Source organism: Conger conger, chromosome 3 (genome assembly GCF_963514075.1).
Source record: "Conger conger chromosome 3, fConCon1.1, whole genome shotgun sequence".
Lineage (NCBI taxonomy): Eukaryota > Metazoa > Chordata > Actinopteri > Anguilliformes > Congridae > Conger > Conger conger.
The window spans coordinates 34286022-34311041 of NC_083762.1; the positions used below are offsets into that span (position 1 = coordinate 34286022).

At 40.3% G+C, this 25020-nt stretch overlaps 1 protein-coding gene across 6 annotated transcripts in view; it reads right to left on the minus strand.

Annotated features, from left to right (window-relative positions):
* Positions 1 to 25020, minus strand: part of LOC133124804 (syntaxin-binding protein 5-like) — a 188408-nt gene that overhangs the window by 48861 nt on the left and 114527 nt on the right. For 4 of the 6 annotated variants that reach the window (XM_061236300.1, XM_061236297.1, XM_061236299.1 and 1 more), the window contains exons 6-10: positions 15510 to 15573; positions 11033 to 11116; positions 7159 to 7282; positions 4524 to 4602; positions 1937 to 2091 (exon numbers count right to left, since the gene is read on the minus strand). In XM_061236300.1, coding sequence (XP_061092284.1) covers positions 1937 to 2091; positions 4524 to 4602; positions 7159 to 7282; positions 11033 to 11116; positions 15510 to 15573 — 506 coding nt within the window. Of the gene's footprint in view, positions 1 to 1936; positions 2095 to 4523; positions 4603 to 7158; positions 7283 to 11032; positions 11117 to 15509; positions 15574 to 25020 lie in introns of all 6 variants that reach the window. The other 2 variants (XM_061236298.1, XM_061236295.1) reach the window with 1 other exon arrangement.

Consider the following 25020-nt stretch of genomic DNA (forward strand, 5'->3'; position numbering starts at 1 on the left):
ATGAACAATAAAAGTGACAATGAATTGATGTGTTTGTGAGTATGCGTGTTCATATTATGGAATTTTGCAGGCAGGATATAGAGCAAACCGAAATCCTCTGGTGTTAGCACTAGCATCAGTGGCTCATGTCACCTCTAGCTAATGTTTAGCTGAAGTTAGCTAACTAAATACGAACACAAGTAAGATCAGTTAAATAGCTAGCTAAGTGGCCTGTGTGGAAAGCTACTAAAGCTGATGTTTTACGAATCATATCAGACTGTGGATTCTCTGCTCACTGCTATCACGGTACACAATTGTCTGCAACAGAGAGGCAGGGTTGAGAATAGGGCGTATATGTTTTTGGGAGCAATAAATTCTGCTTGGTCTGCCCTTAAATAAATGTTTTGCCTTAAAATGCACAATATGGAAAGATTACAACTTATTCAAAATACTGTTGCAAAACTATTGCCCTGGCTGCCTGTTTGTTTTAGAACAGAGGTGAATATCATTTTAGTTCTTTTTGAAATCAGCATTCAAGCATTTAAGCAAATGCATTCAAATGCTTAAATGGCTTTTCACAAAAGTATATAGCTGAGCTTTGGCAGGGTATTAGCCCTAAAATGTTCTTAGATGTTCAGAGACTAAACTTTTCAGTGTCCAAAACTTAGCTACAAAAGCTTTGTGTGCTTTTATGTTCCCAGACTGGAATGGACTGCCTCTTCAGATCAGAGAGGTACCAACGGAAGCTAATTTTAAGATTAACTTGAATATACATCCTTTCAAGTTAGCTTTTCATTGATATAATTTCATTTCATTGGTTTAATTTCTCTTTTATCTTGTTTTTATTTGATCCTGTGTCTTACAGTGCATTTATGTTGAGTGCTTTGACATTTCATTTTAACTATTTTAAAACTTCACTTTTGTTCCATATTGTGAATCTGAGAAGCACTAGGGGTTGCACATGAGATGGATTAAACATCTAATACAAAGATAAACTTATTATTATTATTATTATTATTATTATTATTATTATTATTATTATTTATATTATTACTGTTATTGTTCTTAATACATAATAGTATATGTTGAATCATTCAGCTAATCAGATAACATTACTTCACTGTGTTAGCCAAATGCAGTTCACAAAGTTGATCCTTTTCCATAATTTTTTTTTCAGTTTAATATCTGTCATTAAGGCAAGGCCACTTTAAAATACATGGTGGCAGTAATTACAGTGTGCCACGCCACATATTCGACAGAATTATAACATGGCATGTTATAGTTGAAAGAATCAATACCTCGAGTCACTATCTCGTGAATTTTCATGGTGTAGATCTCTCTCTCCATGCCTGTTAGTGGCATAATTTTTCATTTTCTTTTCAGTCTTGCCATGCACAAGTATTATTATTAATTGCAATGTCCTTATTTAATTCTTCCCTTTTTTTTTTATAAATGTTGATATACATTCAACAGTCAACAATTGGTTTCATTAACAAAAAAGCATGGCACGGCACGGCACGGCACGGCACGGCACGGCACGGATGGTGCAGTGGGTAGCACTGCCGCCTCACAGCAAGGAGGTCCTAGGTTCGAATCCCCGTCGGCTGGGGCCTCTCCGTGCGGAGTTTGCATGTTCTCCCCGTGTCTGCGTGGGTTTCCTCCGGGTACTCTGGTTTCCTCCCACAATCCAAAGACATGCAGGTTAGGCTGATTGGAGAGTCTAAATTGCCCATAGGTATGAGTGTGTGAGTGAATGGTGTGTGTGTGCCCTGCGATGGACTGGTAGCCTGTCCAGGGTGTATTCCTGCCTTTCGCCCAATGTATGCTGGGATAAGCTTCAGCTCCCCTGCGACCCTGTTCAGGATAAGCGGGTTAGGATAATGAAGGAATGGATGAACAAAAAAGAATGTGGGAGCAAGTGGCTTATGATTCTCTCTTCCCCTCCAATCCCCCTCACCGTTGGGGTATGGCGTCTCACAGAGGACCATGAAGTCCACAATGGGGTGGTCCATCTCCAGCACTGTGATGGCCTTGCCGTGCATGATGGTCAATGTAGGCCTCCTGGCCGCCTTGTCATACGAAAGCCCCCCGGAGAAGATGACAAAGGGCTCACTGCTGAAACACACACGTTTTCACCACATTTTTCATTTGCTACATTTTCCGACCATTGTTCTCACTTCTGTCTCACAACACAGACATGTCTTTAGCACTGTCTCACAGCACGGACCTGTCTTTACCACTGTCTCACAGCACAGACACATCTTTACCACTGTCTCACAGCACAGACATGTCTTTACCACTGTCTCACAGCACAGACATGTCTTTACCCCTGTCTCACAGCACAGACATGTCTTTACCACTGTCTCAGCACTCCCTCAGCTCACACATATCTTTAGCACTGTACAGCACTGAAATCAATGGAATCAACAAAAGTATTTTAAAATAAAAAAAGGATTTCCCAAAAAATGAGGTTCTACAATTACTGGCACCCCTGGTTTAATACTTTGTGCAAACATTCCTGGCAAAAAAGGCAGTCTGTGATCATTTGTGATACGGTGAGAGAGGTATTTTTGACCATTCCCATTGCATAACTTTTCAGAATCATTGTTATCCTTGGATACCCCCCTCTTCAGTTCAGACCACAGGTTTTTCATGTTTTGCTACTTTACAACATGGAATTAAAATGGATTTTTGGATTCTTAGATTTGATTTACACAACATGCCTACCACTTTGAAGATGCAAACTATTTTTTATTGTGAAACAAACAAGAAATAAAACTAAACTCGAGCGTGCAAATCTATTCAAAGTCAATACTTTGAAGAGCCACCTTTTGCAGCAATTACAGCTGCAAGTCTCTTGGGGTATGTCTCTACAAGCTTGGCACATCTAGCCACTGGGATTTCTGCCCATTCATCAAGGCAAAACTGTTCCAGCTCCTTCAAGTTGGATGGGAAGACACAGACACAGTCTTTATCACTGCCCGCCTCTCCTGTCCTTTCCAGTAAATCTGAAAACACACAGTGCTACAGTGATGACAAGTGATGAACCATAGCAGTAAAACACCCAGCCATGTAAACACTCTCAGTACGTGAAAAAGCCAGCTAAGCACCCGACAACACCGACTTCCAGACGTATAAATTATGAAACACAAAGGCAACTTCCAAAGCACTTTATTAATATTTACAGTCCAATCTCTGAGTGCGGAACACTGCTCCATAAAGTGAGTCACTGCTGATCTGCTCCAGCATACCTGGCACATGCTATAAAAGTGTGTGATATATGTAAAACCCTTTGGGCAAGAGCAGCTCCCGTATGTGAAGGCATCCATCTCAATGCTCGAGAGGCACTTAATATTCCCCTTGGCGTTTTTTTTAAGTAATGACTTTATAAAACTTCATGTTAAATAAATAAATCAACAGTCAGGCATAATCCCCAATCCATTCCAACAGAAGTCCATAAAAGATGATGTCGTCGCTCATTCTTAAACAGCTCCGAGAACAAAGCCCGGCCGTCACAAGGCTTCTTAAAAGTATTGCAATCCGTTTGAGTGATGAAGGCGCTCTCCGCAAATCCTGCTCGTTCCCATTTAAATTATGAGATGGGATTTGTTATTTAGTCTAGTCTGTGTCTAGTAACCCTTTCATAAAATACTGCATTATTTTTCATGTCGGAGTAAGGAGCACACATGTCACAGAATTAGTATTAGCTGAGGAGAAGTACAGACATACTAAAACATTATATGGTGTGTGAGTGTGTGTATCAACGGGTGAATGAGAAGCATCAATTGCATAGCGCTTTGGATAAAGGCGCTATAAGAAGGCCTACCATGTATATATGCATACTGCTTGACACTCAAATGCATTCTTAAACCCTGACTCACCAAACATTTGTGTATTTAAAGACTGAAATGGCGATAATAAAAGGGAAAAGGCTCAACTTAATCAAGTCACCCCTTCTAGGCGGTTCTGGCTAAATTCCCGACTATTTCACAAATTGGCAATTTCAACCTGCCACCTAATCATTCCCTGATTTAATTGGCAAAAAAAGTTATTTCCCTTCCAACTTAGCTGGTGAGCGTTCTGGTGCAAAATGGCAACCGTGCAAAACATCCAAGGAGGTGCTACACATTGATGGTAATTCAGGCCAGTTCAGGTCAGTCCCCCCTCATCTCTGAAAAGCACTTTCAGTGTAAGAAAAGCACAATATAAATGCAATGATCTATCTATTGATCTACACCCAATAATATGAGATCAGTAATCTGTCTCCACCCAATTCTGTGACACATGCATAACCTACAGTGCCCCCCAGAATTATTGGCAACCCTACTGGCAATGCACAAAAAATAATACAAAAAATGAACAATATGATTACTGAGATAAACTGAAAATGCTGAACATTTTTGTGTGCAATGCTAATCAGGGGTGCCAATAATTCTGGAGCCCACTGTATGTCCAGCATATACAGTGCTATGCATCCAAATCCATCTGGTCCCACAGTTTTAAGAGTAGCACTGAGGAAGGGGTCATACGCGGCTAACGCTAACCTGCTCCTTGTGGTTTTGAACTCCACCTTCAGGATGGGCTTGCAGGACTCTGGTTTCTTCCCGTCCCTCTGGGTCTTGCCTGTGCCAAACCACAAAAAACAGAGTAGCATTGCATTGCATTACATTTTATTAAGCAGAAGCTATTCAGCCATGAATATCAAGTCAAGTACACATGGTGAATCGGCCAAGTCTGTAAGTAATAAGGGAAGCAATTACAGTATTAAGTATATACAACAGTATTGAATACAATGCAAATTAAAATACAAATGAAAAATAAATATAACATACAAAGTAGAAAGTTCAGCAACAAGAGGGCTAAGACATTGAGACAGGTGATACACATGTGATAAAAGATTAGGGCACTTCTGCAGAGGAGAAAAGTTACAGCTAGTTAAGGTTCAGTCTGAAGAGATGAGTCTCTAGAGAGTGGCGGAAAATGTGCATCACACTTGAGGCCCGTGCGATACTGGGAGTTCAGTGTCCGGTCAGGTGTGCCCCGTCAGCACAGTTTTAGGGTGACGAGCTGCGGTTAAAGGTGTCGGTGACAAGGGGCGTAGAGAAGGTCACTTGGTCAGACAGTCAAAGTGGGTCAGGTTGTGACCTGCTGGACCTCATCATTGTCAGTACACTGGTCACTGTTTGTCAGAATACATCAGAGTCACACCCACTGAACTGAAGGTTTTGTTTCTAAATTGTCCATATACAGTGCAGTCCATAAGTATTTGGACAGTGACAATTCTTTTGTTGTTTTTTCGCTCTGTACTCTTGTGCAGGGGACAATATATAAAAACATTTTGACACGTTTCACCCTAATTGCTACACGTTTTTCACCATGGATGTAAAATCCCTCAAATTAACACGGAAAGTCTGCATTTTAACTTCGTAGTGATTGATTTATGTCAACTGCTTGTTATGTTTGCTGAAGTACAGAACGAAAACAACAAAAAAATGTCTCGCTGTCCAAATACTTACGGACAGCACTCTAAGTGAGCATGACAAAAACAGAGGGAGAATACAGAGAAGAGAGTTTGGAAGGGGTGAGAGAGAGAAAAAGGGGTCAGAGTGAGTGACAGAAAGAAGAGAGAGAGATAGATGGGGGCGGGGGCGGGGGGGAGAAGTGCGTACAGAGAGGTGCACAGCAGGAACTGAGGTAAGCAGGCTGTGCTTGTTATTTAGCTATTTTTCCATGCACTGTTTACAATGCTTGGGCCACATTTCCATAATTTATGCATGCATATGAAACATATTGAATTCCACTTAATTGAGACAGCGAGACAGCGAAAAACAAGAGAAAAGGGAGAAGGTTATGTTGTCAAGCGCACCAGTTCATGTTTGTATGCTAAATGATTTCATGGTAATATCTTTCACGACAAGAAAGTTGTACCTAACCCATCCCTGCCCACAATATGTGACCTAAAGCCCTTAGGTTTTGTTTGCCCTATCCTGCTCTCTACCCCCCAACAACCCAACAACCCCCTCCCATGCTAACACAGCCCTGCACGGGGCCACTCTGTTCTCTTTAATCAGAAACATACAGTCGACCACACTGTGGTTACCATGCTGTGGCAGTCGACCATGTTATGAGCCTCCTCCTTTAAAGGCTCACCTCTGCCCTTCTCTGTTCATCTGTTCTTTAGAAAAGGAGAACCACCGGGGGACGGATATCACACGGTTCGGACACTGCCCACTCACTGGTCCACAAAGGCCACACTGTCTGCTGGCCTTCATGTCACTTACATAACCCCTCCACCTCGCTAAAGCACACAGGTTTGGAGAATTGTGCCTTAGCTGCCTTTCGGTTTCAGACCGTATGAAATCCACTCTGAAACGACAGGTGGTTCAGACAGACGTGTAATTTTCCCATTTAGACAGTGAAGATTGTTATGAAGCGCTGAGTTTGTTTTGGTTGAAATATGCATGAATCACGCATCGGTGTCCCTAAAAGAGCACGGCGTGTAAACATCACATTGGGCTTTCGTTCCATTACTTATGCGCGAGAGCAAGTGTACAATCTGCTGCTACAGCGAATGTGACTCTGAAAAGACATTTCCCAATCGGTTCAAACAAACAGACATTTTAATATTTTATAGACACAGTCATGGATACAGCATATTTCAAAACAAACACGGGTACTGCAAGCCTAATTTGTCATTTTAACTGAAGTCAGTTATAGCCACTCCTCATTTCTATGTGTCAGTTCTGTAAATCTGGGTTGAGCAGCTATATTGAACTGTGACTGGAGGTCTGGATTAAGCAGTCAAATTGAACTGTTGCTGGAGGTCTGGATTAAGCAGTCAAATTGAACTGTGACTGGGGGTCTGGATTATGGCTGCAGGTCTGGGTAGAGTGGATCTATTGGACTGTGGCTTTATGTCTGGGTCTAGTGGATCTATTGAACTGTGGCTGTAGGTATGGGTTGAGCAGCCATATTGAACTGTGGCTGTAGGTCTAGATCAAGTGGCTCTATTGGCCTGTGGTTGTCGGTCTGGGCAGAGCAGCCATATTGCACTGTAACTACAAGTCTGGGTTAAGCAGCCATATTGCACAGTAACTATGAGTCTGGGTTAAGCAGCCATATTGCACTGTGACTGCAGAGTGAGAGCAGAGTAGATGAGTCAGTGAGGGAGAGGCTCACCGTGGGGAAAGGTGACCTGCACGGGCCTGGCAGTGTTGCGCAGGCTCCAGGTGGTCAGGCTACCGTCTGAGTGGCTGCACATGAACTGCTTCCCTTCATGGTGCCAGCTGACCGAGTGGATGGCCTGCAGAGGGTACAGAACAGATTTCCATGACATTTCCGTGTATTTATCTCACTCATATGGAAATACAAACGATTGTGAATATTGACGGTTTGTTCTGTTATACCGTCAGCCTCTGTGAAACCAACAAAATAGAACAATATATGAAAAAACATCATCAGACTATGATGTGACATTACAGTCACATTTCAAGTAATATAATTTCAACTCAATTTCAGTCTTTCTGACTGGAGTGGAACACATTATTTGATGAACTGGCCGTGTTTTCACATATTATGTGTTTTATTTAAAAACATCTAATATAATCAGCACACTTTTTGGAGTGTGTCTCCATCTCCACACAATCAAAGGAAACACCATTTCTGGGACATAACTGGGTGTGCAAGAGACCTATAGCTAGTCATCACTGTTTTATTTGCAATTTGCAAAGATGGATTTTCATGAAACGCATTTTGACAAGATATTGCAATCTGCGAGTGGAAATTCTCGGAACACGCTTTTGTGAAACGAGGCCCAGGTCGACGTAAAAATCAATTTGAGATTTTTCTTTCATGACAAATTGAGTCTGAAACAAAGAATTAAATGAGAAGCACTTCATTTCTCATCCGTTGGGTCTCATATAATTCTAATGGGAATTGAGGTAAACAAAATAAAATGACAAGAAAACGAATTAAAACTGCAAGCTCAAAGAATCTTTGATGTGTGTTTATTGATACTAACAAAGATAACAATAATGCGGGTTATTAAGGACATGAACTTCATGAAACTGGGCGAATGGAAAGTCCTTTTGATGTCTGTTGCCAAGTGAGACGTTTTAAATTAACACCAAACTGTCAGGATGTTAATCTAAGACTGATACATGAAAAAGAGAAGTCAGCCTCTGACTCAAAGCAGCAGCACTGTGAGTGGACCCAGTGATTGAGAATCAAAAGCAATGGAGACCTTCAGTACAAGTGAATTGTAGATGAACACCACACCATTAGTCTAAGACTCCTCTCTTATTGTTTTTCTCCCTTTATAAATCAACCAAATTAGTATTAATTTTGTATGTATGTTTTGTATGTTCCCACTGCCATGCGTATTACTTTTCAAAGTAATTTCAGACTTATTACCACCCCTCTATATTTATGAGAAAAGCTGCATATTTTTTTGATAATGAAAACAAAAGAAATGCGAGGAATCAATTAATTTCATACTGTAGCATTTTCTTGTGATAACTCTTCAACAGCAGTAAAAAAAAAAATAATAATAATAATCATAAGTGTAAAAAAACTAATACTACAGAGTTGTGAAAACAAAATAAATGAGAAGAATCAATGAACTTCGTACTGTACCATTTTCCTGTGATAAGTCTTCTATAGCAGCAAATAAGTGTAAGAACAAACATTAAAGAGTTGTGAAAAAAGGTGTTCAGCTGGCAAAATTTTAAAAAAGTAGGAAACTCCACAGTGTTAAATGCCAAATAAAAAGAAGTCAAAATAAAGACTGCCGTGTTCACACCATTCCGTGCTGCAAATTGTTGGACATTATAAGAAGGTGCAATAAAAGTGCTGATCTTACTTCACCAAGCAGTTGTGCTTTCCCAAAGGTAGAAAATCCAGTTTCAGAAAGTAAACATCCTCCCCATATTTTGTTCCTATTGCCCTGATTAGCCAATTAACACAATTCCTGTGTTAATTCCTGTGTTAAGTCTACCTCCTGCCAGGAGGTAGAACTAATTAGTGAAATCAGTTGGCTGTGTTCATGACTGGAAGAAACACAGGGCAGGGCTTTTACTTTCTGACTTGGGGGCGGCCTGTAGTGGCCTGTAGCGTAGCGGTTAAGGTAAATGACTGGGACAGGTAAGGTCGGTGGTTCAATCCCCGGTGTAGCCATGATAAGATCTGCACAGCCATTGGGCCCTAGAGCAAGGCCCTCCTGCTTAGTCTAATCAACTGTATGTCGCTCTGGATAAGAGCGTCTGCTAAATGCCAATAATGTAATGTAATGACTTTCCACCTCTGTGCTTTTTCGAGCCACAGGAATTTGGTGTGATACTCATCTCAGGTAGGCCTACAGCCCAGTTCTTCCCATCACGGTGCTAAAGGACCGAGAACTGTGGTTTTTCCACACATCCTTTACCACAAGGCAGGTGTGAAGACACTGTTTATTTATCCACTGAGGAATGTTTTTTTTTTTTTTTACCACGATTGCTCACTTTTTGGGGGTTCCAGCCTGGACTTTTATTTTATTTTGTATTTCCAATGTGAAGCATCTTTGCATCTTTACAGTGTCTCTGTAAAAAGTGCAGAACAAATAAAATGTAATTGATTTGAATTTAATTGACCTTCTAAACCCTTATAACCCGCTGTGGGTTTAGAAGGTCAAAGTCACCTTCGCAAGATTTAGTAGGGGAAAGTGAGGCATATTGTCACACTCTTCACTCTTTCTTATTCAATTTATTTGGCACAATACATCACAATGGAAGTCCCAGGCACATATTCTGTATTTATTAAATCTTCATATCTTATTTCAGTACAGAGGAAAACTTGCACCATCAGTTGGGAAGGTGTAACACTACAGTATGTGGATTAAGATTTTTTCAACAAATCAATACAAAGCAAGTCATTTTTCATTTAAATTCAAATCAAATGGATGGGGCGGCATTGCCCCAGAAATGTTTGCTTTGCCCCCCAAACACAATTGCTGGTAGCCCCGTTAATGTCAGTGGCAAACCTCCAAGACAATCAATAATCTGACGAACAATGGCGGAACATCCCCCTTTACCCCCCCATCCTGAGTCAATAATCTTGGCGATGAATCTCTGTTCCCCCCATCAACAATCTCCGAAATGAACAACAGCAGAACACTGTGGCATGTGGCAGCTGTAGTCTACTGTATATCTCACTAACAAACTCTCCAGATTCACAGTTCTGCCACACATAAATTGCCTGATCTTTGATAATAAGACAAGTTAAAAGCCTGCCTTGTGTAGTCCAGGGATCTGTCTACTGCTCTAAACAATACGTATATGCACTCGGTGATCACTTTATTAGGTATTTATTTGACCTATTCTTCTGAATGCCACTGTTCTAACACATGGTTATTTGAGTTACTATCACCTTCCTGCCAGCTTGAACCAGTCTGGCCATTCTCCTCTCACATCACAAGAACTGAACCTCTTGACCATGTGTGCATGTTTTTGCAAGGATTGCTATCACATGATTGGCTGGTTAGATATTTGCATTAATGAGCTGGTGCACTGGTCCGCCAAATAAAGTGCTTTGTGTATAATAATCAATTTACGATAACATCAGTAAATTAGTGCTATTATAAGAAACCTAGGTGCTGATTACACAGTGGCACAATGATTTTGAACAAGCTGTCATGTGACAACTTGCCCCAAAGAAAATTGTGACAACTTGCCCCAAACTGACATATGTGCAAATTATGACTATATTGCAAGGTCAGCTTAACATAGGGATGTAGCAATTATCTCCTATAATCAGTAGAAAAATATAATTCTGAGCATTGATACTGAAAAAAGTTTCATCACATAAAATGTGAGGTGTCCTCACCTCAGATTAGTGTGACTTTGACCTCATATGAACAGGAAGTTGACCTCAGAACATGAAGTCACACAAACTGGCTAATACATTTTTGATGTAATCCCTCTTGTTATGGAGAAAAGAACACTCAGACAACTTGCCCATGAGACAACTTTCCCCAGTCTCCCCTACAAATTGTTGAGGGTGACAACACAGTCAATCTCACCTCATCGTAGTAGATCCTGAATTCGGCCTTCTTCAGGCGGAGGTCCCACTGCACCACTGTGCCGCTCTCGAACCCAATGAGCAGCTGTTAAAGAAAAGGAGGACGATGAAGAAACAGCTGTGTAGACATACTGTATAAATTACTCATGCAGATGAGGATGAACATTTAGTTTGTTGGCCAACCGTCACAGTCTGTAATTTTGTCTTGTAATCAGTTCTGAATAAATTATGAAAAACTAGAAGACATGGCATCCATTCTTACAATCTCACAAATTTGTGCGCAATTTTCTAAACCCTAGACACAAGATTCAAAATGGTCAGCACAACAACCTGTCCGGCTGTTCAAACCTTGCATTGTGCATTATCTTTGAATAAACTGGCACTTCCGAACTGATTGGTTCCTATACCTAATTTTTCAGGAAATACTATAGGAACATTTGTTTAGATCGCCTATGCACAAGATACCTATAGCTTCAGGGTTTAGTCATTTCCGCAATACTTCAATATTGCAGTCAAAAATACTTAATACATGTTTCAATATGGTTCTTTTTGTGGTAGAAAGGGAATAGTGGAAACAGTAGAAGAGAGTGGAATCAATTTTTTTTACAATTGCTAACAAGCTTTTTTGGATACTGAGTTGATTTTTTCAGAACTTTTCACAGTTAGCACAAGAGCACTGTATGTGGACCAAATTGTGAAAAAATAAAATTCTCAGCCAGGCTGAACCACCAAAAAGCTACACGTTTCTACAGCCCAATTTGCAAATGAAAGAAAAGAGTGCATCTACCATAATGCCACGGGTTGTTAGTGTTTTTTAGATCATTGTTCTATGATTGACAAACACATCTTGTGGGCAGAAAGTGCTGGTGTTTTGACAGAATGATGTTGCATGTTTGCAGTGTGTTGCTAGCTCTGACTCATTGTGTTCATGAAATTAACTATTGTGACAAGCTGCAGGAATTATAGCTGCAAATTAGAACATAAATCCTGAACTGCAGTGAAATTCACTGTCCTCTATCACGTATTCCCCTGCCCCCCTCCCCCACCTCAAAGACAAGGACCAAGACCACCACTCCGAGTGGTACCTCACTGCCATTCCATTGACCACCTATTTCTTTCTCCTCCTCTCACTGCTTGATCTCTATTCTAACATGGATCATCTGCCTACTCCAGTTGAAAGCCCCTGTGATAAAGAATGGTGATGAAATATTACATCCAATGATAATGTGGTAAAATTGATCATGTTCCAAAGTAATTGGTGTTAATCGATTCATGATCTAAACATGGAATGCTGTCACAGTAATCAGTTTCCATTTAACTATGCATTAGGAGTAATGTTGCAGTTATTTATCATTTTGAGTAGTTGGATACATTGGTAGTAGCATTTTAATGAATGAAAAGACAGTATTTTCAAATGCAATGTGTGTATTTCATTTTGAAATGCTAATACTTTGATGGTAAGTTATGTAATTGCGAACAAATGATTTTTGGTTTATGTACATTGTATCCAAGCAATTGAAAAAAAGTGTTTAGAGTTTTGAAAAATCATATAAATTTTGATTATCCGTTTTGAGTCTGTGCCAAAGCCATTGTAAAAAACTGTAATTGCTAATTAGATGCATTGTAATGAAATGAAAAGACAGTCATATCATTTTGAAATGCTAATACTTTTATCTAAAGTAGTGTCATTGTCAACAAGTGATTTGTTTCAATGAACAAATGCTTTTAGGTTTAAGTGTATTGTATTCTGACAATTGAAAAAAGACTGATTTTGAATAATGCATTTTGGTTATCTGTTTTGTGTTTTGTGTCCACAACTTTAAAAAGCGACCACAATTGAAATTAGTGCCAGAGTGATTGTAAAAAAAACTGTAAATATCATGCTCTAGATGCTTGTGCAATCACATGATGTACACTGCACAAATGTGCATCCTTCAAAGAAAATCATAGTGAATCTTAGTAAACTCAATCAAAATGGCAATGATTTGAAAGAAGTGATTGTGCTCCTCCTATCTCCTCTAAACTGACAAGGTGAGGGTTGTATTAACCCTCCTATTATGTTTGGGGTTAATTCGACCCCACTCAGTGCTTGACATCACTTAAAAACCTGTATGATTTTTCCAATTTTCTAATTTGGTAAATAGTAAATATAAAAAATGCAACAAACATAATGCTATGCGTCCTGTACCAACTTGGCATACACATGTATTGTGCAGAGTTATTTTTTACCCTCTGTAACTGTATAAAATGTAAGAAAATATACAACCATTGTAATTTTTTTCTCAGGTTTCTATGTAAATGATTCTAGTGGCACTTTCCCATACAAGTGCCCGAATTTCACTTACTGTTCCTTAGGCTCTAAAATGAGATGTTTCTCACAGATTTTTCATATTCATGGTTAAAGGCTAGTAATTTGGGAGACAATAAGAAGGCGACACACTACATGTCAAAAACGTACTATTACAATATTTTGTGGGGTTATTTGTACAATAACAGTTGGGCTCAATTTGACCCCAAATGTAAAACCGGTCATAAAATCTGAACATAATAGGAGGGTTAAAAAAAGAGTGCCCCCTCCAGCGATAAGCTCCCCATATCTCCCAGTTATGTGATCAGGGGGATTTATGGGATGATGCCTGTCGGTGAAACCATGCCATCTTTTTCCAGTGGGGGCTTTAATCCTTGGGTGTGAATCGCTGTGGATTAGTGTTCAGGGGTGGTGGGAGGTGGTTATTGTTCAGGAGCGTGATTGGGAGAGATGTTTATAGGAGATGGAGGGTGGTGGATTGGTCTCCGCAGGGAAGCAGCCCTTGGGGTAAGTCAGCAAAAATCCTAAATCCACCCTTCCAATTCTGAATGAATGTGATTAGCACATGTAACGTTTTATCGTGCGTGCCTACAGATTGGTGGAAGAACATCATAAAAGCATTATAAGGCAAGACATTCTCAGCATGAAAGGGAAGTGTGTGTGTGTGTGTGTTTGTGTGCGTGAGTATTTGTATGCGTGTCTGTGTGTCTGTAGACCTGCATGATTGTTTGTGTGTTTTTGCATGTGTGTGTCTGTCTGTCTGTGTGTCAGTAGATTTGTATGATTGTTTGTGTGTTTTCAAATGTGTCTGTGTGTGTGTGTGTGTGCACACGTGTGTGTGCCTGCATATGTGTGAGCATGTAGTGAGGATTTAAAGAATTGGAAGCATGGTGAATGATATTTAATGGCTCCCTGTAGACAGGTGGATGAAGTGGAGATCACAGGAGGATCAGCTTGTGAACAGGTGAGCTGATGTGACAAACGAGCTGTCATGTGTGAAGAATATTCCTTGGCTGTAGCATCCCGTAAGAGTTTAACATGAGGACGACTGTCACATTAGAGCATGTCACACCACCCCTGCCTGTCTGTGCACTGGGCTATGAGACACACATTCCTGCACACACACACACACACACACACACACACACACACACACACATACACACGCATGCTGACACACACACACACACAACTTACGCAAATGCGCACAAATGCAGACAGAGAAACAACAAAGAAACTAGCACAAGTAAAAGGCACACACATAAACGCTGACACACACATACACACATGTGCAAATGCGCACAAATGCAAACAGAGAAACACACGCAAAGAAACTAGTCGAAGTAAAACACACACACGCACATACACACACATGCGCACACACACAACATATGCAAATGCAGACAGAGAAACACACGCACAGAAACAAGCACAAGTAAAACACAAACACACACACAGTCTCCTACAAACTACAAAAAAACCCACTTTCAAATAGATGTCCCTGTAAAAGATGTTGCTGTAATTTGCTCACCCCCAGATGCGATGGATATTCACACAGATGGAGATATGCAAAGCCTATTACACACATCTGCAGTGAGCGCAGAACGTCCCCACTTTGAGCGCGGTCCCTGCTTCGTCACACAGCAAGGATCTCTACAGACTTGTGAGGTCCTTCAGAGAAGATGGCCCTCCTGGCCAGCACTCGCGGCCAGAGCCTTTATTGACCAAGCTTTAAGTCTCAGGAGCAGCTGCCCGCTTTTCAATCCTTTTTTCCCCTGATTAACAAGTGTGTCCATTTAAATCAAGCTCTCCCATTAGCAGCTCAGTCCTTTTATTTACTTGATTACATCTAATGTGATGCTGTTACCACTTCAAATGAAATTATTTTAATGACACCCGAAAAGTAAGTCTGTTAAAAATCACTCACAATCTTCACAATGATCAGAATTATGTAATGTGTTTGTCATGAATGATTGAATGCAAAGTGCTGAAACGTAATTCTGCCACATTAGATCGCAGTGTGGAGTCTAATGGGGAAATTAGCTGCCGACAAGTTGTCCTTGCTGCGGATTTGGATGTTCTTGATGGTGAAAAAGAGATTATGTGTTCAAATGAAAGCTATGTGAGCAGGTCTCCTCTGGCCCTCGTTCCCCCATCCCCTCAAACTCACCCTTCCCTCGTCTTTGGGGCTGTCACTCAAATGAACCACGGGACCGGGGTGAGTTTTGGTTGATCTGTGAAAAAGAGAAGACAAAGGAATTACAGCAGATGGTTTGATGTTTTTCGATCAAAGTTTCCAGAAGTCCCTGAAGACCGTGTCTGACCGTCCCTGAGTTGAACTCTCAACAGTGATTTGATGATTCCCGTCTGTCACTCAATTCATATTTCTTTCTGAAGTCCTTCCCCCTGAAACTTTAGGTCATTCTCAAGCAAGTCTGGAGATGATCTGAGCCTTTTCTGGAATGTACCAGCCAGATCTGGGTCAAATACGTAATCGTTTTGGATCCAAAAACGTTTCTGTGCTCGACTATCTTGCCAACCAAAAGGACCAGAAGGCAAGGATTTCATTTTTTCAGAGTATATCCTAGGTTCCAATACACCAGACAAGCTCATTAATGTGTAGAAAAGTATTTGAATCCAAAACAATTATGTATTTGACCCAGGTCTGGTACCAGCCCACAGTGGTAACCCCCTCAGGCCCTGAGTGAACATCAGCACACTGTGAACCACCCTACAGTTCAACGTGACCTTTAGCAAGACTGTTATCACAGCCAATTCCCAGGTTCTGAGGTTTATCTTCAAAAATCTCTGCACTTGTTCAGCTCTGTCTGGGTCTTTGATGTTATCTCTTTATTGAAAGGAGACCTTGTTATACACACACACACACACACACACACACAGATCTCAGGCAAGCAACCTGACTGTGAATTTTGTCAGTGATGGAAAATAATGGAAATTGACAGATGAAAGGTTCAAGCGGAGAAAAACCACAAATTACCGACTCCGTCAAGCAGCAGAGGACACCTGATTTTTAACAGGGTCTGGAATCCATGGCAACAGAGCCCAGCAAGATCGGCCAACTCACCGTGCCATCGGTGTTGTCGGTGAAGCATGAAAGTAACCCCATCACCCCCCCAACACACACACACACACATTGCCCCACTCTTTATAACCTACCTGATTCCTTTTAGTTTTTATTGAGTATATAAGTCTCACAATGCATGCTGAATGACTTTCAGTTCATGTTACAATGTTGTCTGTCTTGACCAAACCACTACCCCCCACCCCCACCTCCCCACTGATCGGGCGATGACCTATCTGTGTCCTACTCCGGGGCATTCCTTCTACCTCATCACCCTGCTACCCATTCAAGAAGTGCTTGAATGGGTAGCAGGGCTTTTCCCGGCTCAAAATTAGGCAAAGGTGATAACTCAAAAATGTGCAGGAGTTAAACAGTCTCAATTCCTAAGAAGAATGTTTTGTCTGAAACTCCATCCATCCATTTCATAACCACTTAATCCAGGTCAGGATCGCAGAGGCAACAGGTCAAGCAGAGCCCCCCAGACATCTTTCAACCCAGCACCTTCCTCCAACTCCTCCCAGGGGATCCAAAGGAGATCCCAGGCCAGGTGGAAGATATAATATTATAGAATATATTTGTGTAATACACAAACAAGGGTGCATGACTGGACCTACAGTAGTTAAATGGTGACCTTTATCCACTCAGCTCAGATTATCAGTGTACCATGTTCATGGATGTGCACATCCTTAGTATGACAGACAGGATTATTCCACTGAGCCGGAATTATTTTGAATTTTTCAGAACGTTGTTTGAAAATCATGTGATTCAAATAGTAGAAATTCTGCAGAATTTTGCAGGAGAAAATTATTTGCATGGGGATTTGCATTTGTACCTTATATTTTAAAGGACACCATTTTGGCTGTCCATGTGCTAAGTATACCCCAGAAACAATCTGTATGATAATACAGCAATGTGAACCTCACCGGATTTCAGAAGCTAAACATATAGATCAGGGTTGCCAAACCCTGTTCCTGGAAACCCACCATACTATAGGCTTTCAATTTGATCCTATTTTGGCACATCAGATTATACTCATTAGCAGCCCAACAAGATCTCTAGCTGTTGAATGAGGTGTGCTTTCTTGGGGTTGAGGTAAAAATCTACAGTATGGTAGATCTGCAGGAACACGATTGGGTAGTCCTAATTTAGGATAAGCAGATTCACCACACCCCTATTTATTTAAAATATTCAGAACAAGATTCTGAATACCTCCAGAATAGTCTATAGCCACATTTGGGTGACTTTTACTCAGTTTAGCAATGTTTCTTCAAAGTGCATAATTTAGCAATTTACTTTTTATAATTGTTATTTTTATGTTTATTCTACTGTAGCTCCATAAAACATCTTCTTTATTTCCAATAAGAATTAATACCACAGTTTCTGACAGCTTGCTACTGCCCTTGAAACAAAGAATTTAGAAAATTGTATTTCTTAATAGTTAATTATAAAAAAGTAATACATGAATAAACAATGTTTCAAAAATTAAGTTTTTCCCCCAAAAGTTTTGATTTTCATTGGATGTAGGAGTATTAAATGTTAAGTACATTCCATAAATGTAACCTGAGGCATCAGCTGTGGCCAGAATTCTAAACTGTAAAACAAAAATAAATATATAAACTTTGGTAGAAAATGAATAAATATGAACCAGTTGCCAAAAACTGGAAGTCTTATTATGACTTCTTATGGCTCACTGTGGCTATCTTCACGGGGCTTTCCCATAGTTCAGGTCTGCCTAACCCTGTTCCTGGAGATCTACCATCCTGCAGGTTACAAAGCTCTCTAGTGGTTGAATGAGGTGTGCTTTGTTGGTCTTGGAGTGAAAACCCACAGGACAGTAGTACTGTAGATATCCAGGAACAGGATTCAGCCGCCCTGCTTTATACCATGCGTATGCATGTCTATGAGCTATACAGTAACTTCCTTCTTCACCTGATTACTCTGCAATGGAAGTCGGGGCCTGTAGTGTAGTGGTTAAGGTACATGTCTGGGACCCGCAAGGTCGGTGGTTCGATCCCCGGTGTAGCCACAATAAGATCTACACAGCCATTGGGCCCTTGGGCAAGGCCCTTAACCCTGCATTGCTCTAGGGGAGGATTGCCTCATGCTTAGTCTAATCAACTGTACATCGCTCTGGATAAAAGTGTCTGCCAAATGCCATTAATGTAAAAAAACATTCTGGTGTAGTGTCACCACTGCATGTTCAAATGATAATAATTAATTATATGCAACTCTTTTGAAATAGGCTCTATTATTGCTGACAGTGGTAACATTTTTGCCAAGGCAGTAAATAATCATAGCAGCGACTCTGAAATTTCTATGCAGGAAAAACTAATCCAGTGGTCTTCCAAACGCTTAAACTCATATAATGACATTTGCATGATGTGGCAGGGGGGGGACAAAAGTACCTTGAACATCATTCCAATCTCCCCATGTTACATCTTTTTTCTCTTACTCAAGCATATTTGTCAAGGCAAAGATGCGCACACAATACGGAATCAAAGGTACAAAGGTCTCCGGAAATCATTCCTGCTCTTGTTGTATCATGTCAATGTCTTTGTGCATTTGCGATTTGAGGCTGACCCAGTTTTAGCCATAATCAACTGTTACTAACATCCATCCATCCATCCATTATCTTAACCCGCTTATCCTGAACAGGGTCGCAGGGGGGCTGGAGCATTCTCATGAAATTGTAAAGTTGGCTCACAAAAATTTCTATAAACCTAGGACTTTATTTTCTAATTAAGATAAACATGTCAACATTTTAATAGTAAATAATTTATTCATCAAACCTCTGCGTGCCACTTGTTGGACTGGGTTGCACTAGCAGTAGTTCAGTTCAAACAGAACTGATATACTGTAGATATACTGTAACTTCATAAAGCGAATCGAAGTTCTGATTTATGTATTGCTGAAACAGAAGCTGTGACACCACGGGAATAAGCTAACAATGTACTAAACAGCCTACTAATAGGCTACACCAACTCAGCAGCACTTAGACTCTATCGGTAAAACATAATTTATTTTCTGCACACAGCATTTTTTAGAAACGTATTATGAGTGCGTTATTGCCCGGCGCTATACCTGTATGTCTCAGAGGTTTAAAACTCAGTTTTCAATTAAATTTTCCAAACTTTTTGGCTGTGTTGTCAGTTACGAAAGTTACCGACCAAAGAATGGAGTGCGTCATTTGGAACGAGTGCATCTTTTAGAAGGAGATGCCATTTGTAGATTTATGAGAACAAAACATCACAAAATATAGGTTTCTTGCGTCCTCTGAGCCACCCACCTGCAAAGCAACTTACGTCTACACAGTTTTGACCAGTTTATATATACATTATATTTGTATCAAAAACATTGTGGTGTAGTTTCTCCCCTCCCTGACCATAGCAGACATATAAACACGTGTACGAAGCAGCATAATCACACGTGAGTCCGCTGCAGAGGCGGACGAAAACACCCAGAGGGCGAAGACCGGAACGCGATTGGTTTGCTCTATTTTGGGATCTGGATTTTCCGGCTCAGTGAAATAATCCTGTCTGTCATCATAAGGATGTGCACATGCATGAACATTTACACTGTAAACACATACTGGTACACTGATAATCTGAGTTAAGTGGATAAAGGTCGCCATCGTCATCACGGGCAGGGTTGCTCTCCATTCTTTGCGGTTATCAGTCATATCAATAGCATTAGCCAATCGAAGGCTTAACTTCTCAGGTTTGGCAGTTTCTGAAATTAATCGATTCAACATCGGTTTTGGTCAGTCTTTGTACCTTCTCTGTGTAGTGAACTGGAAAGTTGGAGAAATTAATGAAGGCCATTTTCACTGGTTATTTGAACAAAATATTTACAGTTATTTTCAGACTTAAGAAATAAAGCATTTACCTGATACTAGATATCTACGAACTAAAAGGAGACATATAGTCAATATATATATATTTGGTTTGGTTTTGTTTGTTTTTCACACCATTCTCTGAAAACTCTAGAGACTAGATCCCAGGAGATCAGAAGCTTCTGAGATACTCAATCAATGTATCTATAACTCTTGACCACATCTGCATGCTTTTATGCATTTGGTTGCTGCCAAATGATTGGCTGATTAAATATTTGCATGTACAGGTAGTGATAGAATTAAAGTAGAAATAATTAAAATTTTGCAGCAGATATTTACTCTACAGCTGCCCACACCACCTTGCCACCGTGTGTTAAACATACAGTATATCCAGACAGACAGGCATATAGAAACTAGTCAGACAGACAGAGACACATCAGCAGCTGAATGCAAGAAGACAGATGCAAACAGCTGTGTGTTGTTTCATCATCAGTTCAAGCGCAAGAAAAATTTGATTACAAGTGTTTATTTGCATATGTTACTGTTCTCTCGCAACATGAGGATCAGATAAGTGTCTACACCAGTAAATCAGGCCTGAGGCTAAAAATCTGAATAAATGAATCAGAGACAGCCAAAACATTGGCTGTGTCAAAATCAACTGTTTGACATATTTTCAGATAGGAAGGATGCACTTGTGAGCTGAGCAATATCAAATCACAGGGTAAACCATGAAAGACCACTGTGGGATGGTTTGCAGTGTAGCCTCTGTAATTGTGCTCTTGAAGTCTTCTGTACCATGTTTATGATATTTTCACCCCTGCCCTCTGGAGCCTGCTGAACTGCAGCCGACCTGTGTGGTGTTTCAGTCTACCAGTGGTTTCTTTCTTTTTCAAGAATTTACAAACGGCTGAACTTGACATACAGATATTTTGTGCTATCCTTAATTAATCCTTAATTAATTATTCTGTACTCTCATTTTACAGATTAGTTATTTTTCAGGTATAGTTATTTCATTTGTCTTCATGATAGTGTATGCCTTTTCTGTAAAACGGTATATACATACAGTTCCATGAAATAAAAGCTGTTGGCTTTACTTTAGTCTCATTCATATTTTGATCTAAAATGCCTTAAGTACACAGCAGAAATAACAACGTGTTCTTTTGCACATCACTGTTGTAAATAGCTGTTATTTGAGCATCCTCTGACTTCTCAGGATGTTTTTGCTAACAGAACTGCTGCTCACTGGATTTTCTGTTTATCGCACCATTCAAGAGACAGCAGTGCATGCAAATCCCAGGATGGAAGCAAAATTATAGCTAAATTGTATTCGTTTTATTTTTTCTTTAAGTATTTTTTTTTTTTGTTTTGTGGCACCCCAAGCAATTGTCGAGATGATCCCAGTGTGTGGCCAGCTATCCTCTGGATAGAATAGACTTTTCTTTTGAAAATAAATCAAAAGGTTCTGCATGACTGAATCAAAGTAGCTTGGATATTGGTTGTGTCTTGGGGTCACCAAGTCACATAGAATTGCACCTCCATACAAGCAAACTCTTTGGAAGGGTGGCACGAAGCCCTTACTGAGCACAGTAAACAAAACCAAGCATCTTGCTTGCATTTGCTAAACCTCATTGGAGTTATGACTGGAAGAGAGTGCTAGTGTCAGATGAGACCAAAATTGAATCTTTTGGAAATACACACTATCAACATGTTTAGCGGCAAAATGGGATGCATTCAAGGAGAAGCACCTTATACCTACTGTGCAATATCGCAGCGGGTCATTGTTTTGGATATGTTTTGCTGCCAGTGGTCTCAGGGCACTATTTAAGATCAATGGCCTAATGAATTCAATAAAGTACCAGGAAATCTTGGCAGAAAATCTGGCTGCCTCAGCAGAGTGTTGGTCGTATGTAGATTGTCCAGCAGGACAATGACTCAAAGCATACATCAAAATCCACACAGAAATGGTTAAGTAGAAACAAAAACAATTTATCATATTTATCAAGTGCCAATGTACAAGTGCCAATGTACAAAACTAAAATCACCATGGAACAGAGAGAAAGGTCATTCCAAAGGAGGTGCCTGTAGGCTGCTGATAATTACACTGTAAATAAAATGAGTAATGTTGCTACAATGTTGATTTGCAGTTATGGTAAGAGAGAAATGCGTAAGACAGTAATGGATGCACACGTTTTTTCACAGCTGCTGGGTGCCAAGACATTATGTGGGGGTGATTACTTAAATTATAACTCCTTGAGTTATTTTGGGAAAAAATATAACTCCCAAGTGACTTAAGTCTCTCACCTCAAGTGCAGGTTGTGTCTTTTAGAGCGGCTTAGTCAGTAAAATGTCTCAAAATGGGTGCTGGCTTGGGCCTATGGAGTTGCTCAGTCATCATGAGGGCAGGCTGGGTCGCATGGACATACAGTAAACTGGATAGATCCAGTCAGCAAGAGCAACTTCCAACAAAAATCCCTCCAACACACCCACAGATGCATCATAATCTCTCCAGGCTCAACAACCTTCCGCCGAAACTTCAATAGTTTTTAAATGAGCACAAAAAGAGGTCATATATTAAAATCATAGCGGTTTTCTAAATACCATAAAGCTGCCATATGGCTTACCACACAGAAGATTTGCACTTTTATTTAATTGCCAATAAGCCTGTGGCTAACAACAGCTAAGATGATTAGCATAGAAAATTTAATTACGCCGCTTCTGCAATGTGATGTTAAAAGTGAAACCGCATGATTATGATCAACTAGCTAGTTAGTCTACTTTTCGTGGTTATGGATCATGAATGTAGTTGACTTGGGATTTAATAAGACAGAAAAGATGTCAGAGAGTGTTGCCCTCAGGCGATTCAGTTGGATCATTTGCCCACTCAGTAATTCCATAACGACAGCACTCGAGTCCTGTTCAGTTTATTTTTGCCCAAGTATCTTTGCTGGTCTTTGCTGATTGCAATTTGCTGAAATCATTATTAAAATACTAAAATAGCAATTATCTACAATGGCTCCCTATTCAGAAGAATTGCAGGTGCAGGTTTGCTTTCCCTCGCTGAAGACTCCGCCTACATGACTATGACACCTTGCTGACTGGATCTATACGTGAAATAGTTCCTGTAGTTCTGTGTGGCCGGCAGTGTGTAAAATAGTCACAGGATCTCCTGCAGTTCTGTGTGGTCTGTAATGTGTAAAAAAGTCACTGACACTCCTATAGTACTTGAAATTTGGAACTGGGTAAAATATAAAATAGTTGTTTTAAAAAATGAATTTGGGATATCTGATAGGAAGGGCAACATTGTCCATGTCTGATCCAGTCATAAAACATGACAAGCCTGTCTATTTGTCCCAGAGCAGGTCTGGAAAATCTCACTGCGGGTCGGCAAATTTTCTCACTGAGGGTTGGAGTCCAAAGAACGTCACACTCTGCACCCTCACAATGGCGTCTCTAACCCCTGGGGTTTGAGTTAATTGGTTTGTGGACGAATAATGATTGTGGTGGAAGTATCTTATTAAAAGCTGTTAACACAGCATCCTGGGACTTGCCCCAGGAATGTTGAGCAAAAATCCGGTGTTAGGTTCAGCTCACCTTCACCCTCGATGACCTTGTTTTTGACACAAACTTTAACTTTAATCGCTTCACAAGGCTATGCTTGAATAAACTGATTTAGTCTTCTTATCTCTCTATTCATGTAAATCCCGTGTGTACTAAGGGTAGATATTTGTGAGCATAGAGCAGATATAACAATAGTGGTTTTGTTGCATAGGAAGGGTTGCCTCTGCTAGGAAGCTGAGTCGTAGGTAGATTGTCCAGCTGTCACGTTTCAGGTCTGTCTTGCCATGTTTTATGTTTATTCATTTTGTCTTAGTCACGTATTGTCTTATCATGTATTATGTTAGTCTAGGTTCGTCATGTTGTTTAGTTTATTTCTTGTTACGATTTATTTTCTCGTCATGTCTAGTTATGTTTCGTTACGATTATATTACCTTGTTATGTTGAGTGGTTATCGTCTTAGATTCGTTTTGTGTTATGTTTTGATTTATGTTTATTGTTACGTAGACTGGTTACTGTTTAAACACACTTTTACATGTCTTTCCGCAAACCTTGCGTTCCGCCTTTTCTCTCTCTCTCTTTCTGTCATTCACATCCTAATTGTTTCCATTTGTCTATTTACTAAAACTACTAACGCTAGATCAGGATTGGGTAGAACTAACAAACTAATTATGTGTTCATGTTACTTTACGTTTCTCGTGCATGTCATTTACTAATTTACTAATGCTAGGGCAGGATAGGTTTATTACGATTACTAATTACCTTGTTAAACTTGTCATCTATCACACCTGTTTTTCATTTCCTTGCTGCTCTCTAAACTAATTGTCTACACCTGTCTACACCCGCATTTATAGCCCAGTCGCACTACGGTTCTTCGAGAAATTGTCTGCCTCTTGTTTATCAACGCAACTCTTGAGCATTTACATTTATTGATTACACGTTACGATCCAAGCCTGTTTACCAACCACCGATTATTGATGTCTGACCATCGTTTGTTTTTTACCACGTCCTCGCCTACAGATTTTGTACCTTTGCCTCGCTGTTTGTTTTATGGTTTCGACTTCTGCTTCGCCTTCGACTACGACCCTGCCTGCCGTCCGCCTGTACCTCTGCCTCGCTGACAGCTCTCCTGCTACCGGACCCCCCTGCACGCCTACCGACTACGAGTTCGCCTCTTCCCTCAGCACCGTGCTTTTTGTTTGTTTACTGTTT